At 37.7% G+C, this 21,495-nt stretch overlaps 1 protein-coding gene across 3 annotated transcripts in view; it reads right to left on the bottom strand.

Moving 5' to 3' along the window:
* whrna (whirlin a) overlaps positions 1-21,495 on the bottom strand; it is a 116,352-nt gene that overhangs the window by 50,277 nt on the left and 44,580 nt on the right. For all 3 annotated transcript variants that reach the window (XM_016663649.1, XM_016663651.1, XM_016663650.1), the window contains exons 2-3: positions 11,550-11,768; positions 5,801-5,926 (exon numbers count right to left, since the gene is read on the bottom strand). In XM_016663649.1, coding sequence (XP_016519135.1) covers positions 5,801-5,926; positions 11,550-11,768 — 345 coding nt within the window. The remainder of the gene's footprint in view (positions 1-5,800; positions 5,927-11,549; positions 11,769-21,495) is intronic.

The following is a 21,495-nucleotide window of genomic DNA, read 5'->3' as shown; positions in this document are numbered from 1 at the left end:
CTACCACAAGGTGGCGGCAATACAGCATCACTACCACAAGGTGGCGGCAATACAGCATCACTACCACAAGGTGGCGGCAATACAGCATCACTACCACAAGGTGGCGGCAATACAGCATCACTACCACAAGGTGGCGGCAATGTGCCGACAAGCAAAGATGAAGATGAAGTAATTTGTGTTTAGCCATTTTTAAAAGTCATACTTTCATTTAGAAGTTTTTAACTAAATATTTAGCTGCCAAGCTAACGGCAGGAGTTTATAGAAAGACTCAGCTTTTATTCTGATAGTCTACTAACGGCTATAAGCGAGTGAATTTGCATATAAGCTAAGTATTTAGCATGGTAGCTTAATATCTAGTTTTAAGTAAAATATTTAGATTTTTATTTAAATATTTAGTCTGGAGATAAATATTTTGTTTGCCAACTAAATATCTGGCTGAATACTAAATACTTTCTCAGCAAGCTAAAAATTTAGCTTAAAAACTAAATATTTAATTTGGATCCAAGTAATTAGCAATATTTTCTCAGCAGCAGGAGTTTATATAGCAGTAAGCAAAACCCAGCTTTTATTTTGATAGTCCACTTAAAGTTAACGCCAAGGGAATTTGTATATTAGATGAATATTTAGCTTTAAGCTATTATTTAGCTAACACCTAGCTTAGAGTTTAATGCTAATTCCTTAAAATAAAGTAGATAATTATTTGTGTGATTTTATTTGGCTTAATTTTAAGCCTAAATCTCCTCTTCCTGTAGATCAGGGTCTGATCCCCGACAGTTTAAACCACTCCTACAGCTGGATGCTCTTTTCAACATGACATTTCAGATTTATTAAACTACACAGAGAGCAAGAGAAGAAAAAATAAAAACTGGACAATAGGAAATGTAACAAAGCAACAAAATAGATTGGTGTGGAGATCGAAGCTGTTACAGTGGAGTCACCGGTGCGGCGAACATTAAGCAGCCTTTGTCTGTGAGCCGGGCTGAACAAGCATCAAGCTCAGGTTCTGTTCACCTTACAGGGACTTAACGGACCGCCGGTGTTGATTTAAACCGGAGAAAAGTCGATTCAACAAAAAGGCTGGTCAGGATTTATCAACCTCTGTCTACAATATCTGAGTTCAGAGGCAAAACTCAGAGTTTTTGTAGCAAAGAGTAAAAGTTTCATCTGTCCGGAGATAAAGAGACGGAAAGATAAGGAGGGAAAAACTGAACAAGAAACATTCAAGATGGATGGGTGGAAACCAGGTGAACTGGTTAATTTGTGATCTGAATAACTGAGTCAATCTATAATCTATAAACGGAGTTTCTGCAACAATGTGCAATAACATAATAAATGTAATATTTAACCAATCTGTGATTTTATGGAAGCGTCCGTTCGTCCCAGCTCCTAACGAGATGCCTTCAGGTCCTGGTGAAGGATGGGAAACTGGAGCTCCACAGCATGAAACCAACATGTAACCTGAACGTCCCGGCTCTGCAGATTCAAAGGCCTCCACATCTGGAAACATCTCAAATCAGTGATCCAGGAAATATCTCTGATGCCCAAATTCCTCTGTATTTTTAATGCAAATGACATCCAAGTCCCAACAATCTGTCCAGGACACAGAGGCAGCGCCGTACGTTGCAGCAGACGTAACCTTTCCCCGGGTCTCTGATCAGATTAAAGCCAACCAGGCAGATGTCAACAAAAGGCCAACGAGAACAGGTTGACCTTTCCTTCCCCAACCTGCTCAATGGGAAGAAAAACTTTCAAAAACAGAAAGACAAACACCTGGAACAAGAGCCGGTCGCCACGGTAACATTTACACCTGTGGACCAGCGTCTCTGACGCCTGGAGGACGAGACGGGGACATGGTGGTGGACCAGTCCAAACAGGAAAAGTTTTTGCTGGTTTAACTCAGATTTAAGACTTTTTAAAACACTATGAATGAAATTTAATACCTGGATCACAAACTTCAGAGTTGGGTAGCAACTAGTAACTAGTTACATTTAACTGAGTAACCTTTTGGGGAAAAAATTTACCTTTCTCTTACTGTTTTGACTGAGCTGTACCTTTTCACTTTAACGTTAGTAATTTTATTATGAAGTTTCACTAATAAAACAGAAACAAACCATTTCATCCAGTTGGGAGTTGTGTTAGGTTAATATGGGTGTTTGCTTTTTGGTCTGAGAGGGTTGTAATATTTAACTTTTACTAACAAAAAAAAGGACAAACTGTATTTTTTTTTGTCCAATACTATAATGAAGATATATATCATTATATAATGATGGTTTGGATTTCTGTCAGTACCAAATATTTCAGTTTTATTGTGTTATTGTATAATGAGTAAAGAGAGAGAGAAATCCAGCAGGTTTTCACTGACTGAATGCAGGTGAAATGGAGGCTAACAGTAGCTAAGCTAACTAAGCTAACAGGTTGGTAATCACACACTTGTCCATCCACTTCCTACGAAGAACAAAACTGTTTAAAGCTGACACCCTGTCTTTGTCTTTCTTCTTTTCCCATTTTTAAAAACCTGATTTTAATATTTTATTAGGCAGATGGTTAAAATCACGTCTTTCTTGTCTTCCGCAGACACGTCAATGTCAAGTGTGCTAAAGCAGGAACAAACCATTTCACCCGGTTACAGGGGGATGTTCGGTCAATGATGATGTTAGGACGTTGGAAACCTTGAGTAATATTCTAATGATAACGATGACAAATATTATATAATGATTAACTTTCTGTCAGCACCAAATATTTCAGTTTTATTGTGTTATTTAAAATTAGCAAAGAGGAAGAGAAATCCAGCAGACTCACTTTAATTGATTAAATGCAAGTGAAACGAGAGGCTAACTGTAGCTAAGCTAACTAAGTGCAGTAGTCTATCCAGGCCTTTTGGTGGGGAGTAATGGGCTAAAACGAGACGCCCTGTGTTCATCTTTTTTACTTTCCTTTCTCAAAAATCTGATTACATTGTTTTACTAAGCAGCATTGTTAATATCAGCGTCGTTTTTGTCTTTTACTGATTGCTGCTATACCTGCTAGCGCTGGAACAAACCATTTCATCCCGTTACAGGGGGGTGTTGGGTAAATACGAATGTTTGCTTTTTGGTCTAAGGCGGCGGAAATATTTAACTTTTACCGCCAAAAACAAGTAAAAACAATGCCATTATTATTTTATTATTGACATAGGTCCCCAAATCTATGTTTTTTAACATTTATATTTCCTTTATGAAGTAATTGTCTCAGCGTTTCCCCCCCTATATAGCGGTGCTGATTACAAAGGCCTGAAAGCGAGAGTCGTCGTCCATCTTTGTCATCCCAGCAGGAGCGGTGAGCTGCAGGGGAAGGAGCTGCAGCAGCAGCAGCAGCAGCAGCGGACAGGTATGAGGAAGCCTCCTCCTGCTGAGCACCGGCCGTCACACACATCCGCAGAGTGTTGGGGTCTGCAGCCGCAGGATGTTTACAGCAACTCTCAATATCACAAATCATTCATATCTTCTAGGCATTGACTCTAAAACTATTTCATAAAAGATGAATATTGTCAGGTAGAACACATCAGTTATTTAAAATGACAAGATATAGAGATTTTAATAACACGGCAAAATAGGATAAAAGTTTGCTGCATACTTCTACAAAAAAATCTGAAAACCAGTAATACAAAAATTAAATTAAAAAATGTGTAAATAAATAGAATAAAATAATTTCAAAACTGACTATTTTACAGAAAATAAAGTGAAATGCATTTTTTAAGAAATAAAAGATTTATAAATAAACAAAATATAATTATCGAAAATAAATTTAAAAGATATGCATGTTGCCACAGACGTATCAAGAGAGAAAGATTAATAAAATGCAAAAAAGTTATAATAAATAGATGTATAAATAAAAATAAAATACATATACTGACTTAAGTCAATAAGTGACTTAGTAGTAAAAGACAGATAACAATAATGTATATAAAAAGTCATAAATATGTATAATTTGAAATATATTTTAAAAATAATTCATGCAAATATAAAAAAGAAAAACAAAATAAATCTGACTTTTTTAAAAAAAATATTAATTAGGGTACTGCTATGAAGAATAAACCTGTAAAATTTAACACCGTTTAAAATAAAATAATTTAAAAATGTCAGTAGTAAGTTTATAGTAAGTTTAAATACTTGCTTGGGGCCAGACTGTGCAGTAGTTTTAAAATCAAATCAAACAACAAGCAAACAAAATGAATCAGAACATTCATTTTGTGCAAAGTTTGACTAAAATAAACTAAATAAAATAAAATAAAATAAAAGCAGGTTAAATGAGAGCTGTCATCAGCCGCGGCGTTGCGGTCTTTGGAGGATTCCCTGTCGCCTTCATGGCTGCCGTCTGTCTCCGTCATGCTGTCAGCGCTGACAGCGAGGAAGCAAAGCAACGATTTATCTCCTTTTTATTTATTCCTAAACTTCTCAGCAGGATCTTCAACTTATTACATCCGTGACAGTTTCAACATCTGAGCTGCTCTGCGTCGCTCTGATCGCTCCGCAGAGCAGTTCAGAATACCAAGAGTAAGAAACAAATGACAAACTAACTTCATAAAAGTTCACATTTAAGAAAACCTCAAATATTTGAGTAGATTGAAGTCAAATAAGACTAAAAAAACCATTTAGTCTGGATCAGACTACTGTGTGAAATTCATTTTTTCTGGCGTAGAGAAGAAATGTTTACCAACGTATTCATGTATTAGAATGGCCCAGTCAAAGTCCAGACATAAACCCAGTGGCCAGATCTGAAAACGGCTGTTCACAAACGATCCCCATCCAGTCAGACTGAACTTCAGATGTTTTACAATGAAGAACCGACAAAAAAAATGTGCTGAGCTGGTAGAAACAAACTATAAAACACTACCAGCTGTTTTACTGCCCCTCTGAGGTGGTTCAACTCAGGGGGGCTGAATACTTTTACACTCTGTGTTTTCAGTGTTTTTATTTGTAAAAAATGCTTTGAATCATGTACAATTTTCTTTCTGCTTCACAGCTGCATCCCACTTCCTGCTTTATGTCTTTCACATTAAAGTCCAGTGAAACATATTTACGTTGTTATGTGGCGAAATATGAAAAAGTTCAATTCACTGAATGAGAGGCAACAACAAACTGGTCCTGATTTTACCAACAGTTACACTATCATGGTGCGTTCAAGTGCTGAAAAACATATCACGATATTATCGCTTCATATCAGTCAATAATATCAATAATTATTGACCAATAATATCTGAAATATTGATGTGACATTTCCTGCTTTATACAGTTTTTACTCCACACAGTTATGATTTATTTTTAAGCGGTTATGAGGCACGGTGGTGAAACTTGAGACTGCTGCTGTGCCAGTTACTCAGCAGGCCGTTGCTAGGTAACCAAAGAATGAATGAGTTGCTAGGTAACCACAGAATGAATGAGTTGCTAGGTAACCAAAGCAGGAGAGAGTTAGCTGATTCCACCAACTAAAGAGAGCCTGAGCTGCTAAAGGGTTTTCTTCTGCCTGATCATGTCTAATGCGTTATATATTTATATTTATATTTATATTTATTTATTGTCCAGAGTTACTGCACTGTCAAAATATCAGACGAAAATGATTTAAGTCGTTTTTTACTCACCAAACTGCACCATTACACCATTCAACTGATATCCACACTGACATGATGAAAACATCAGTGTCTTTTTCTTTAATTACCCTTGTGTTTTTAACAAGTCCTTGTGATTTCTGTGACATTTCTTTAAAAATGTCGCCTTTTCATTCCGTTATTTAGATAAATGAGACAAAGAAGAGACAGCAATACCTTGAGTCCTCCGCAGTCCGCTGCCGATCCCTTGTCCACTCCGGTGATGTAGATTCCCAGCGCGTATTCAGCTCCTCCTCGGATCATCAGGCCCAGAGACCGTCCGTCATCCAGAACCAGGTTCACCTGTTTGCGACGGGCAGAACAGCAGATAAAACAGGCGCTCCATAAACATCAGCGCTTTACAGGACTCAGATTGATGACTGTGGCTGTGGAGTCGGGCTCTTAATAAGACAGAAGACAGATAACACGTCCGATTAATGAAACGCCGTCAAGGAACAAAACTTAAATTCTGCTCATTGTTAAACCTGCAGCAATAAATCCACATTAGATGTTTAAAAATGAGACAGAGGATCATTAGATTCCCCAAAGGGTCATAAATACAAGAAACAGAAGAAACTCATAGATCCAAAAGCAAGTTATGTGTGGAAAATTACATAAAAAATGTAACACCATTTATTGATCATCTTGTCAGGATTCAGCGGCATGAATTCAGATAAAAGTGGAGTTACCTGAGAGCCATCACCACAAACTGGACGTCCATTCATTACCTTTAACACGTCATTATGTTGGACTGTAAAGGCACCACTGAGATACAGCCATATTGGAATTTAAAAGAATATATATCTACTAACTTTTCCATCTTAAATGCAAAATGTTTATATTTTTGTAGAGCTTTGGCTTAATTGCTCCTCTAAATATCTTGTTCTTTCAACAGTTATTCTTTTTTGAGTCTGTTAGTCCAGTTAATCGATTACTAAATCAGTTGACGATTATCTCAAAAATTGATTAATCACGATTAATCAATTCGCCACTAATAGACATTTTTCTACTTTTACCTATGTAATTATTGAAAATTAAAAGTTTTAAGCTGTTCTCAATCATCAGTTTTGTATTGTTAGCTCGTAGCATTAGCATAGCATGTGTCATCATTAAGAATTTCCATAATTTCCTGTAATAATTTTAAGTTGTCTTGGAGGATTACTGATTTCTTTAAGTTGCTCTTAATCATCAGTGTTGACTCATAGCATTAGCTTGTAGCATTAGCTAAGCTAGCAGGTGGCATTCTTCAGGATTTGTGTAATTTCCTGTCTGTCTTCCTTATTGTAGAGGTTCCTACTGGACGGCGCTCACTGCTCCGTTGTGTTTATATGATACTCAGCTGTAATGGAAAACAGGCCACCGGACCCGACAGAGGAAAGTAATTTGGCTGTTGGTGTCCAGGAAGCTAATATTTAAACGGGCAGTGTTAGCTCATGTCGCCTTGGAGGTTTACTACTTCACTGAGGAGTTTTACTGATTTTTTTAAGTTGCTCTCAAACATCATAGCGTTAGATTTTAGTGTTAGCTTGTAGCATTAGCACAGCTAGCACGTGGAATCCTTAAGGCTTTTCGTAAATTCTTGTCTGCTACCAAACAGTGCTCTTGTGTTGTTAGCTAACGAAGGTCACATAAAATTTTTTCTGGATGTATTCACCATGCTCATTGTTTTGGTCAGCTGAGGCTGCCAGGATAATGTTCTAGTATCGATTATATTGAAAATCAATTATTTTAACAACCTTAATAGAAAGGGGGCAGAAAATTGGAGGAGACAGTTTTCACTGCATCTGACACATCGAGACGACTTCCAAAAGTCCCTGATGAGGAAAAAACCACTGCTGATTATCCATCAGTTAGATAAATGGATGGAGGATAAAAGAGCCTCTCATGGATTAATGACTATGTCTACTTCAATATACATCTTTATGCATAAATGGGGGGATATTATGATGCATCTCGGAGGCACCGTTGATCTGACAGATCTCACCAACATCTTTAATAAGGAACTGAAATAGTACATGACATGCTAATCAGGAAACGACTTGGAATGCACAAAACACCTCAGGCATCCTCTTGGACGCCTAAATCTTCTCGCTGCCAATCACTTTTCAATCTCAGACGTCCAACAAGACAGAAGAACAAAAGATTTGGAAGTGAGTCAACAGTTAAAGCCGGTTAGAAAAGTTACACAAGCAGAGGACGCTTTAATATGCTCTTTGGGTAAACTGAACGTCGGAGCAACAATCTTCTGACTGAAAAACCACCACTTTAACCGCTCTAATGAGAAAAACACACAGAGGCAAACAGCACATGTAGAAACAGCTGCTTCTCTAATTCTGTGGTTGGCCGCCTGCCAGTCCTCCACGCCACGCTGCCCTGAAACTCTGCAGTACATCGTTTCATTTTCAACCGTCGCAAAAGAAGAAAAAAACAAAACAAAAGCAGCTTCTAGAGCGGCCATGTTGGAAGGAAAGTAAAAGAAACAGCTCAGTGCCTCCTGAAGAGGTTGTACAAAATGAAGATTTGCATTAGAGATTCTCATTGACCGAAGAGTTTAGCTGCTTCTTTGACTGGTCAAATGTAAAACCAGGAATATGTAGATAAAATCACAAGTTAGCATCAAATTAACAGTGTTTACTATTTATTTTTTCATCCTTGCAGTCAAATTTATTGATTTTATATTGCTACTTCAGAAATATTTGCAAAGAACTTTGTGAAATCTTCTTCGAACTGCTTCAAAAATCTACATTTGGAAGACAAGAGATGAGAAAAAAAAACAATTTTTAGTCTTTAAAGAATTTAAACGGCTCAATTTTTGTTTATCGTGATATTGATCACATAGAATAGACTTTATTAATCTCCAAGGGAAAATTGCTTATTTGTTGAAAGACACTCCATCTCAGGTAACAAATACAAAGTTTGTAAAATATATACATACCTAGGAGTGATAAATTCAAAATGACTAGATATAACAAATAAATAACAATAGTATATTAATCAATAAAAAACTATAAATTAACACATTTAACTGCATGACCTTGGATGTAACTTTTGTTTCAGTTTAATAAAAGTTTTTAAACTCTTGCCACAGATTTTGAACAACCTGCTGCTGTTTCACATTTGATTTACTTTAAGAGAATCTGTTTCTACAGAGAGCACCAGCCTAAAGAGCTAATGAAGACTTTATATAATAATAATGATAATAATAAAGCCAATGTATTCTAACCCACTGAAAGTCTTTGTTTACTGCCTTCAGGTCTTCTCATATCCTTATGACTTTATCTACAGCTATTTGTTTTCTCCCTTAAGCGTCCTTTTGACTTAATGGGAAAATCATCTAATGTCATGGTTTTCTATATAAAATAGGCATGTGGTTTATGAATTCACACTTTTCAGATTTAGGATATAAAAATAAGTTTTGTTGGGATAAAAAATCGAACAAACTTCTTGGAGAACAATAAGTCAGCATTTTTTCGTAGCTCCATCCAGAGACCAAAGGCTGCCTTTTTTAATTTTACAGTCTGCAGCGAGAGTGGTGTAACTGTGCCAAACTTGAAATGTTATCTATTTTCTCCATCACAATGAGGTCTTTCATTACCCGGTCCGCCATGCCGCTCACGCTCGCCAAGATCGAAAAGTGGAATCAGTTGGACCCGGGTGGCTGCAGGACGGCCTGTATGCAAATACCTCAATTAAATCATGTCAGTTCTGGACCCGCAGGCGCACAACCGGCATCTGGCACACCAGCGAGCAGCTCCTCTTGTTTTAATAACAAGTGTCTGGGGGCTGGAGGCAGGGACGGCACCTCGGATCACCTCGGGGAGAATTATAGCGTTCAGGTTCTGTGACATTTCTGCAGGACGATGAGAAAAGTTTTAATCACCAGAGCCATCTTTTACTGGCTCCCCAGCATCGACTGCTGCCACTAAATCAATTAACTGCTCCCTCTGCTTTCCTGCAGAGCCACTGATTGGTCTGCTGCTTCTGAGGCCTGCAGAGCATTTTGGGTAAAAGTGACGGAACCACTGGAACTTTTTTAAATGGTTTTTATGCTGCAACTACAACTTTCAATATATTTACTGGGATTTAATGTGACTGACCATCAGAGTTGGGTAGCAACTAGTTATATTTACTCAACTACATTTACTGTAGTAACTTTTTTTAAATAATGTACTTTTAGGAGTATTTTTACAACACTGTTCTTTGAGTAATTTATTATGAAGTATCTCTTACTTGAGTAAAAGTTCTGGATTTTCTACTCGCTAAATGAAAAACAAACATGTTTTAACCAAAAACACCTGCAGTTAAAGTTTCTGAAGGTTTTTATTGAAAGAAACTGATTTGGAAAATTTTCTTTTCCCTGATTTTGTTATTTTTGTTAATTATACAAATTATAGTTATTTTGGTTCTTAAAATACCAAAATTTCCACATAACTTTATATTTTGGTCCATGTGATGATGTAATTTTTAAATATTAAATTATTAATGATTTGATTAGTTACTCAGTACTTGAGAGTAACTTTTTACCAAATACTTTTTTCCTCTTACTTTAGTAAGCTACATTTAGACAAATGTTTTGTTGTTGGCTTACCACCCAGAAACCACTTGCTGCATCCTTGTAGTTGTGCAGCAGGCTCCACTGATGCTTTTCAAAGACATACGGTTGTATAATAAAACCACCAACAGTGGACGCCCCAGTTTGCGGTTCAACATTTGCAATTTCAGAGTTCACATGTCTAAGATTTTCTAAATAAAATGCAGTAATGACAGGTGATATACTATTAGCCAATCCAGGAGCACCTTTCATTTTCCTTGTCACTGATTGGCTGAGCAGCCAGAGCTGAAATAAGTAAGGCTGTGTTAGCTTCTGCGGTTATGCTAACACTATTTCCACTGTAATGCATATTAAGGTATATTTGGTGTTTGAACTTTAAAAATCGACACTTATAAGCATTTTTAGAACGGGAATCAAACATTTAAAGATTTCAGCATTTAACCCCAGAGAGGAATATAAATCCAGTGTAAATGTAGATCTTAGTGTTCGTTTCTGGTTGAAAGCCGGAGATGTTATGAGACTCTGTAACTTTTGTCACTGTTGGCTTATTTTCTTGTCACATTTAACCATGAATATGAGTAGATAGTCGATAGGACAATCTGAATCCTTCAAGGAGAAACTGCGTTTTATCTCTGAACCGTGAAAATCAGAAGAATGTAAAACGGACACCTTAACTATTACCCTGGCCTTTCAGTGTAATCTGTATAGTAATAACTACAGTCAATATTCAAAGACTCTGAGCCGTCAAGATTAATGAGCAGCTCTCAACTGATGAAAAATTGAAACACCAGAGTAATAAATCTTTTAAAACACTGACAGCTTCTTCCCTGCAGGTCACAAGGTAATGACAAGGTGTGGGTTTTTTCTTTCTGGGATTCTTGGGGCAACTATTCGTCCTTCTCGTTTACACCAACTTTATCTTCCCTAAGCATATTATAAAAATAACGTTATTTAATAAAACTGTTGATGAAGAGACTGAAACCAAGGCGGGGCTTAGTGCTGTAAATCAATCTCATGTACTCTCTGCTAAATGTGGAGAAACAACTTACATTACAGGAAAAACGTTTATCTATTGTCATCGGTGGCTAGGCTAACTAGCGTTAGCATTCATGACGTGCTATGCTAGCTGCAGTGTAGCAGAGAGCACACAGAAAGGTGAATGACAGCACTAAGCTCCGCCCCCTGGCCCTGATTGGTTGTTTTTGGTGAATTTGGAGCTTGATTTTTCACAGATTGTCTCTTTCCAAACTGTTACGACACAATGACAGCTTTTTGTTAGCCGTTTTCAGGTTGTTTGTTTTCCTTGACGTCTGAACTCCAGCTCTACCAGCTGAAGGACGGTTTGGCTCTCCGTCTGGTTCTGAATGTCTCTACCTTCTTCTCGTCTCCCTCCTGAAGCAGCTGCATGTTGCTGCGCCGCTGGCTGTCGGTTCGCCGCAGCGTGGCGCTCCGATGCTCCGGTAGGTCCGGAGGAGGGGACACGCTGCGGCCCTGAGGATCCACCCAGGTGTAGACGTGGTTGGTGACGTAGCCGCCCGGGATCCGCCCGACTGAGCGCACCGACAGGTTCAGCTTCTTGCTGCCCTTCAGCACCTGACGAGGCGACAAGAAGAAAGCAAACAGACGTTTTACAAAGAGAAAGAGGAGGATGAATCCATCAAAACATGAATTTATTGGCAGGAAACGACTCTGTTTTTTTTTTAGAAGCAGTAGAAACTCAAATAGAAGTAGAAAAACAAGATGTGAATTTTGCATGGCAGGTCTCCTTTAATACATTCAAACAGCTGGAGGTAAAACACTGAAGAGAGGCGGAAGGAGAAAATGTGAGATTACAGGCAGAAACAACGGATTGCTCTCAGTTTCTCTCTAATATCTTTTCTACATGCAGACCTGCAGCAGATCAGCGACTTCCTGTTAGAAGTTTAGACAAATCAAAGAGAACGGAGCTGAAGATCCAAGTAAAACAAACACGAGTTTCTACCGAGCAACAGGGCTGGAAAAAGGCCCTGAATGTTTGTTGGTGGTACAGAAGATTAAATCATCCCTTATTCCTTTACACTTTTCTTTCAAAATTATTCCCTCTTCACTTCTTCAGGATCCGACTGTTTAAAGAAAACTAAAAGTAGATAAAAGTCAACAAAAATAATTTATATGAGGCTGATATCGTCCTCAATTAGTTTCACATTATATAAAAATACAGAGAAATCACAAACATTTCATCCGAACAGATGCTTTAAACATATCCACAGAGGTATTTGTTTACATTCGGTACATTGATTTAAGCTTAAACTGGAGAAGGTTAAAGAATCCCAAGGTCGATGGTACGGAAAGCAAATAGTGTTAAAAATCAGCTTCTACAGAGTTGTTTTCTACGGAAGAGGATAACGACCACTGAATTTAATCTCAGAATTCAGACTTTTTTTTCCTTTTAAAATTTTATTTTTCTAAGAAGGTAAAATTTTCTAGAGATGTTATTTTCTAAGAAATTTTAGAAAGTAAAATTTCTAAAATTTTACTTTTGAAAATGTAAACCTTTTTAGGAAAACTTCACTTTTTCGTAATTTTTTTTATTTATTTTTTTTAACCAAATTTGTTTTTTTTTTAGCTAAAAAAATTTAACAAAGTAAAAATACTTTTAGAAATTTTTACTTTCTAACAGTAAAAATGTTACTTCTTTAGAAAGTAAAACTTTACTTTCTAAAAATTTGAGAAATTTTGAGATTTATTTTCCCTAAAAAATCTTTTTAGAGAAAAAGTCAAATCTTCTCAGAAATCAGATTTTTTTCTAAACATTTCAATTTTAATTTCCAATTTAGACTTTTTCCTCAGAATTCTAAATTTCTCAGAATTCCTGCTTTTATCTCAGAATTCTGAGAATTTTTTTTTCTCAGAGGTCTGACTTTTCACTCAATTTTTTTTCAGAATTTAAATAAAAAATAAAAAAGATGAAAAATTTCAAACCAAAGCGTTAGTTACTGCTGCATTTGTTTAAGTCTAATATGAACAAAAAGATAATTATTTGTTAGCAGAAGCAGCTGATTTATTCAACTCCTATTTCATCTTATTTAAACATAATTTAGTGAAAAAAAATCCTTAATCTGGAGTCATCCAGATTCTCTTCCTGATCTGAACAAACGCAGAGCATTAATCCTGTTTATCCATCTTCCATCAGTTCTTGCTAAGAAGAAGCTTCAGCTGAAATCTTTATCGGCGTTTCTCCGGTGGAACAAGTCGAATTATTCCCCGTCAGTGAATGAGAGCAGAGAGGGTCAATCTCTCCACCCAGATGGATCAATTTCACAATCTGGGTTTGTGTTTGGGAGATAATAACTCCACTTCAGAGGCAACAAAACCGGTCAGCTCAAAAATAAAAAAATAACCAGAAAAAAATCCCAGATTCTCAACTCCTCATCTGCCTCCTCTGCTCCTGGGAAAGGTCGATGCCAAACCGCAGATAAAACGTGAGAAACTTTATGTGGTAAATACATATAAAAGTATTAATCAGGCTAATTAGGCAAAATGTGTTTTCATGGCTGAACATGTGTTCAAACTAAAAAATCAGCAAACAGCCAAATGTGCTGAGCTGGTGACAGAGATGGGTAGTAAAAGTTACATTTACTTTTATTATGAAGTTTTTCTAATCTTGAGTAAAATTTCTGGATTTTCTACCCACTGAAGGAAAAACAAACATGTTTCAACCAAAAATCCACCAGACAGACACACCTGCAGGTTTTGTTAAAGTTTCATGAATCTTTTATTGCAAGAAACGGATTTGGAAACGTTTTATTTTGCCTGATTTTGATATTTGTTTTTACTTGTATAGATTGTTGTCAAATACCAAAATTTCCACTTAACTTTTTATTTTGGTCCAGGTTTTTAAATATTAAAATGATTGATAATTTGATCAGTTTTTACCAAATACTTTTTTACTCTTACTTTAGTAATTTCTTGAATGACTCGTTTTTAATTTTACTTGAGTAAAAAGCTGAAGTAGTACTACAGTAACTGCGTACTCTGCCTTCCTCTGCCTAGTTCTAGCACTTATTAAATGCAAAGAAAGATGCTTTCAGTGTTGGGTTGAGTCCAGCAGCGTGTCATTTCCAGATAAAACACATTCAGGTTTGTGATTGTTGCATTAGAAACCTTTTCCGAGGCGAATCGTCTTGCAGCTGATCGCTGTGGCGTCGCTCTGAGCTCATTAGCAGTTTGCTGGAGTTGAAACCAGGACGACACAGCTAGCAGGTTGTTTATGCAGCGCTGCACACTTTGCATAACTGGGATAAGAGAGAGGAAGAAAATACCTTTGGTAGGAGAAATAAAAGTTGTGAAGAAGCCGTTTCCTGTGCAGTAAGTGGGACATTCGGCGTGTTGCAGTGGAACTGGGGCATGTTGGGGTTTGGAGAGGCTGCTGCGCATTTTCAAGGTAAAACTGCAACATTTCAGCAGAGGAAGCTTTGAAATAAATCAACAGGAGGGCAGAAGAACGCAGGCAGGAGCTGGAATCTCCAGATTCTGAGATTTATTTGCATTGACGGCTGCAGTGATGCAAGAACAGGACACAGGCGTTTACAGCCGAGGGGAGAGAAACGGGTGGGAAGCTTCGGCCGAATGGAGGACAATGAGACAGAAATCGCTTCATTAGGCTGCTGAACAACGGCAACAAAACACTACAGAGTTCCTACACACTCTGGTGAAGAAGAACTTAAAGTCTCAACATTAGTCAACTGTTCACTAAAATAAAAACACTTTAAAGTTGTTCACATTTAATTTCTCCCTTTGGATCTGGAGTTAAACTAGATGGAGATGTTGAGGCATGAAAACCTTCTGCTCTGTCTGGATTTACGCAAATCACAACTATTTTTTTCTTTTTGCTAAAATCTGATTTCATTTTGCTAAAATATCTTCTTTTTTGGCTAAAATACGATTTTTTTAAATATCAGATTTTTTTTGCAAAAATTTCATTTTTTTCCCCTAAAATTTTATGTTTTTAAGAAAATCTGAATTGTTTTTGTTAAAATACCAGATTTGTTTTAATAAAATTTGATTTTTTTGTTTGTTAAAATCAGATGTTTTTGCTAAAAAAAATTTTTATTTTTGCTAAAAATTGATGGTTTCTTTAGGACACAGGAACTTGTTTTAAAACAATAATTCCTTAATATTGATGAAAAAGAACAAGTTCCAATGGCAGAATATTTCACTTATAACATGTTATAAATTAAATGATCTGCCGGTGAAACTAGAACTTTTTCATCAATATTAAGGAATTATTGACTTAAATTGATCTCTAATTTCTTGCTGAAACGTTACCTGTAAGTTAGTTGTGTCTTATTTCAAGTGTACTAAGATATTTGCATTTAAATCCAGACCAGAAATACTTGGTAAGATTTTGTGTTTGACTGATAATTAAATTAGTTTGACGATCTGAACCATTTCAGTGTGAGAACCTTTCATGTGTTTCTGTAACCTGCAGAGCTGCAGCTGCAGCAGAGGAAGGGAGGCTCCTCGACCCGTAAATAAGACAGAGCTGTAATCAGGCCGTGGCGCCTCTAATGCTTCACTCCTGCAGGAGCAGAAGTGCTGATTGTGACCCAGGGCTGATGAAGCTGCGCTGCTCCTGAGAGCAGCACCAAAAACAGACGGCGAGCTAAAAATAATGGAATACATTACGGAGCAAAATGGGAAACAGCGTCAACAGGTGAAACGGCCTCAGAAAACACAAACCGGACTCATAAAATGTCAGGAAATCCATTCCGGGATTAATTTCAATCCCACTTTTAGCCCCGGCTGGAATTAAACCGCCGTCCCGCTCTCATCAGGGACCGGATGAGGTTTCCGTTTGGACAGATGGAGTTATGAGGCAGAAAGAAAAACACTTTCCCTCTCCTCTGTTAAAAGCATTTCTCCTCCTGCCAGCAGCGCTGATTTGAAAGCTCTCCAATTCTTGTTCATGCTAATTACACACAGAGAAAAACACGCAGATTCACTGAGGCGCGCAAAGCAGCCAGTCTGTCACACAAAGCCGAGAAAAGAGCTGCGTCTGTCTGACGGATACCTGCAGACGGTACCGGTACAAGCAGCAAAGCAGCAGACGGGTAAATTGCCTTTCACCCTGGTTATTTACTGCTGTCAGAGGAGATCTGTCAGCCGCAGCTGATCGCCTTCACACCGGCACAATGGAGGGGCAGCGTGTCCAAAAATGATAAATATATATACAGAAAAACAACAGAAAGGCTTGACACGGCTGCTGGCGCCATGTTGTTTATAGAAGCTGATGGTTTAGCTGTTATTGTTGAATCTATTCTTTATGAGGTTTTATTGCGTTTCAGTGGGAATCAGTGGTTTGGTTTCCTATGGGTCCAAAGTGTGAAATATCGCGCATGCGCACAACGCCGGAGGACAAAAAGCGGCTGTTTTACCCGCTACCTGTAGCCGCGCTGCTGCTACAACTCAGTTAACTAAATCAAACCTGGAGATGAAGGAATTATTCATTCAGTTTACTGCGCCACAACAAAGTGAAAAAATAACGCAGAAAAACAGTTAAAGAACAACTTGAAACGGCTTTTTCATTTTTCGCTCTCCGTGTCGGCTTTACGCTGCGCAGGCTCGTTGCCATAGCAACTGGCAACAACGCCACTTGATGTTTCAGTATTCAACTCTAAAGAAAAAACACTCAAACATTTCCCACACAGAGAACAGAGCATTCAGTCCGGGACAGTTTTATGTTTTCAGGCTTGATGTTTATTTTTTGGTTATTAATATTGTCGCTAAGTCGTCACAGTCGAACCGCCCTGCCGTCTTCAGATCAGTTGCTACCAGCATTAGCATTAGCATTAGCTTTCCTGTTCGCCTGGACTGTTTTGAAGTAGCTTATCATTATTAAATCCTTACATTCATCTCCTCCCTGGGTTCTCGGCGTCCATTCTCACCACACCTCTACAATTCATGACACTATTCTCCAAACTACATCAATATGTCTCTCCGGTTTTTCACAAATTCCCCAAATTCACACAAAATCAACAGATCACCACATTTTTTCTGATTTTACTGCAATTTTTCCTTAAAATTGGTCAAAAACATTAGGTTTAATTAACAATCATAAAATCCTGGATGGACTGTTCAACGTGAAAAGATGTTTAATATTTTCACGCTGCTATGTTAGCTTAGCTAATTTTAAGAAACACTTACTGAATGCACAAACAGCTACTTTTTATATTTTTTACAGTTTAATGTGTTTTAATACATTCTGGCTCAACCGACCCTTTAAGAACATTCAGATTTTTAATATGGGCCAAAATAAAAACGAGTTTGACACCGCTGCTCTAAAGTTGATCAATTTATACTAAACATTTATATGCCAAGTGCTTTAAACTTACTTTTTTGTGCAGTACAGATGATTAAAAAACCAATTAAAATGAAAGTAAAATGGGAAAAAAAAGGGGGGTTTTAATTTGACCATAAAAGAAAGCTTTATTTGAGTGCCTGCAGAACACAATGAGCCGATGTTCTGGTTCCAAGTTTTTCTGTGAATGTTGCAGAGCCCAGATAAACTCTGAAGGAGCAGAATGGCGTGTCTAACTTCTGCATCTCTGCGTTGGATGTAAACCCACTTCCTCTTTGATTTCACGCTCAGATCCACGCAGCTCCTCTGCAGCGGCGCCGAATCCCCACTGAGCCTTTTTAAAAACGCACTGCAGCCCTGAGGGGCTTCGTGATCATTTTAGGGGCGTTCTTCATGAGAAATGCCCCTAATTTTCACTTCCAGATGTCTAAAAATGATTTTAATATAACAAGGGACAGGATGTGTGATAGGGTCTAATTCACAGCATGTTCCTCAGATATTTTCTTTAATTTGCATATAAAAACACCTTTCAGTGGCGCAGCAGCTGTCACTGAGCACAATGCGTGTTGTCTCGCTCCTTTCTGGCTCTCATCGATTCAGGCAGTCGAGATGCAACAGGGGGGCGTTTCGCTGCAAGTCCTACCTGGAAGATACGCTGGAAGGAAACTCTCAATAATCACAACCTGAAAGGCTTTTTCTGCAGCGCAGCAGGAAAAACGTCCCACACAAAGCACAACTGATATGAACCAACAGAAACAGACGATTCACAGCGATTATGGTCAGAAATTAGACCTGAAAAAGAAATAAAGAAGTGAAGAAAAATCCACTTTTCACCACACCGATGTGTAATTATACAAAAACTTAAAAAACGAGCCCAAAGGCTGGGATTAAACTCGACAGAAGAATGAAAACGCTACAACTTTTAATTCTAAATTAGATCAAAACACGTTAAAGTAGCACTTTACAATAATACATGACTAATAAATAGTTTACATAAATGTTATTAATTCACATCTAAACACTTTATTAATCATTAATACCTGTTTATTATGCATTAATTAAGGATGAGGGAGAATCTACTGGTTTCTTGTCAAAGAGTGAACCAAGTTTGTTCACCTTGATATTATATCAAATGTAAAATGTAAAGTTAAGTGGAAGTTTTGGTATTTTAAGAACCAAAATGACAATAATTCACAAAAGTAGCAAAAAATAACAAAATCAGGCAAAATAAAATGTTTCCAAATCAGTTTCTTTCCATAAAACTTTAATAAAACCTGCAGGTGTGAGTGAGTCTGTGTCTGGTGGATTTTTGGTTAAAACATGTTTATTTTTCATTCAGTGGGTAGAAAATCCAGAAGTTTTACTCCAGTAGGAGAAGAAATACATTATAATAAAATTACTAAAAGAACAGTGTTGTAAAAATACTCCTAAAAGTAACTTTTTCAAAAAGGTTATTAAAGTAAATGTAGTTACTGCTCGGCTCTGACTGTAACATCGTCTGAAATGATAAAAACCAGACCAACCAACATGATGGTGTAAAGGTGAAGGTGAGTTCACTGCACCAGCTTCTGCATCATGAGTTCATGTTGCATTAGTTCAGTTTCTGCAGCCGAGTGAAGAGTTGGGCCGGGAGCAACTGAGCCGGAACCAAACTGGAACGTGTTTGTTTCCTCTGATGGCGTTTTGGAGCGAAGGGGAGAGAAAAAGAGGATCCGTCAGCGCTTTGAGAGGATCAGGAAGCCATTAACACTCCGCAGCTTTTCAGCAACGTTCAGAGTCCAGTCCGTCCCTCCTGGTGGTTGTTCCGACGCAAACCGGGTCCGAACGCTGGAGCCACACACGACGGTGTGGCAGGAAGACCGGCGTAAATAAACCAGCCTCACAGTCTGCCATGATGTCAACAGGAACTACGACGTGAGGAGTTTGTTTGTGAGTGATTCAGTAGCTGGAGTCCATAAAAAGAGGAGATTCCAACTGAAAAACAAACTGTGGTGACAAAGTTTCCATCTCAACAAAACTAAAATACCAATTTTTGATACCTCGGCAAGATGTTTTGTTTTTTTTTTGTTTTGTTTATTTTTGAAGGGACAAGATTTTTGATGATTATTTAGACCCGTTGCCATAGCAACCGACAACAACGCCACTTCATGTTTCAGGATTCAAGACAAAAAAAACAACACTCAAATATTTCCCACACAGAGAACAGAACATTCAGTCTGGTACACTTTTAGCTTTGAGGCTTGATGTTTAATTTGTGATTATTAATTAGTGATCGCTGCAGTGGATTAGCTACCAGTGCTAGAAGCTAAGCTAACACAGCAGTGGCTGATTAGCTAATTTAAACAGCTGCTCCACTGGTGATCTGTCAGAGTTTTTTTATTAATTTAATTGAAAACAGAATTCCACAGCACATCTACATGCTAAGATTATCATAGTCAAGCTAGCATAACTGAGCAGCAAAGTTACTTTTTTAAACACTGTATAATCCAGTTAACACGATTAATTTGATTAATCATGATTAATCATGATTAATCTGATTAATCGTCCTTGAAGCTAATATTCATAAGGTAGAGTTAGCTTATGTAATCCAGGAGGTTTGTCTTTGTTTTTCCCAAAATAAGTGGAACAAATTTGACCTATTTAGTTTATATCAATTTTGACCAAAATTAATATTTTAAATAATTTTTCTAGTATCAATTTAATATAGGAAGACGACCAGATGACAGCAGCCAGCAGAGGCAGATCAGTGAGAAACCATGAAAAACTGCAGATAATCTACATGAAATCAGAACCAGAAATATGTACATATCCGATTATCCAGATACAGAAGCTCACCCATTATTACAACAGATGCTAAAATCCTCCCTTAAATTCCTTAATTTTATATTAAAGGAATAATTTCATGCCTTTCAGTCGTTTTGGAGACTCCTCCATCTCTGAATGTACAGCTTTGCCACATGTGAACAGTTTGACACAGAAAAGCGGTAAACACTCGGGAGGATTAATGAGTAATCGACATGACGGCAAACAAGGAGAGCTAATGGAGCCGAGTCATCAATCACAGAGATTAACCGGAGCAAAAACATCCGCAAAGATTCGCACAAGCCATCTTCGCTAATCCACACATTTCCCAATCCACCTCGTTTGTACAGTCGCTCCCCCAAGTCTAAAGAAAACCAGGGATTACCTGCAGCAGAAATCATCTCTGGACATGCAAATACAGACAAGTTTAAGGGAAAATGAGCAGGAAAAAAACATTAATTTTACAGATAAAACAGAAAAGATTAATGTTGCTTCATAGGAGTGACAGGCGGGATTAGGAGCGATGTGCCAGAATGGAGGCAGAGATTTTAGAGATTTTATCGTCTGAAAGTATTCCCACCCTGGGAGTCCCACCGCAGGAGAAACCTCAAATCTAAACACCCGCTGCACGATTTCCTTCAGCGTTGAGACTCTTTGTTTTGAACATCAGAATTTGATGATTTTCAGGCTGCAAATTTGCTATTTATTAAAGGTGAGCCGTTATGCTGCCATGAACAGGTTAGGAAAACATTTTCACCACATTTTCTGAACAAAACCAATCTTACATAATGAGATTTTAGCTGTTTTAGGGTCTGTCACTTTAAATCTAAATAATCTGCTGCTGCCCCAGCGCAATGTTTCTGCTCACAGGTGAAAATAGTTGGAAACAGACAATTATACATCTGTACATCTTTGAAAAGCAGAAGTGGAGCCTTCTGCACAACCAACAAGAATGCAGCAAGTGGTTTCTGGATGGAAAGCCAACAACAAAACACTTGTCTTTACCAGCAGCCATTGTACAGAACATTGTACAGCAATAAAACCAGCTGACCAAACGTGCTGGTCAGTTGGTTGCAAGGTAACGAGCAGAACTCTGCTGGGGTTGCTAGGTAACGGGCAGAACTCTGCTGGGGTTGCTAGGTAACGGGCTGTGCCTGCTGATTGGCGACTTTACATTCT

This window comes from Poecilia formosa, unplaced genomic scaffold (genome assembly GCF_000485575.1).
Source record: "Poecilia formosa unplaced genomic scaffold, Poecilia_formosa-5.1.2 Scaffold435, whole genome shotgun sequence".
Lineage (NCBI taxonomy): Eukaryota > Metazoa > Chordata > Actinopteri > Cyprinodontiformes > Poeciliidae > Poecilia > Poecilia formosa.
The sequence above is the reverse complement of the archived record's forward strand: the minus strand, read 5'-3'. Positions and strand labels throughout refer to the sequence as shown.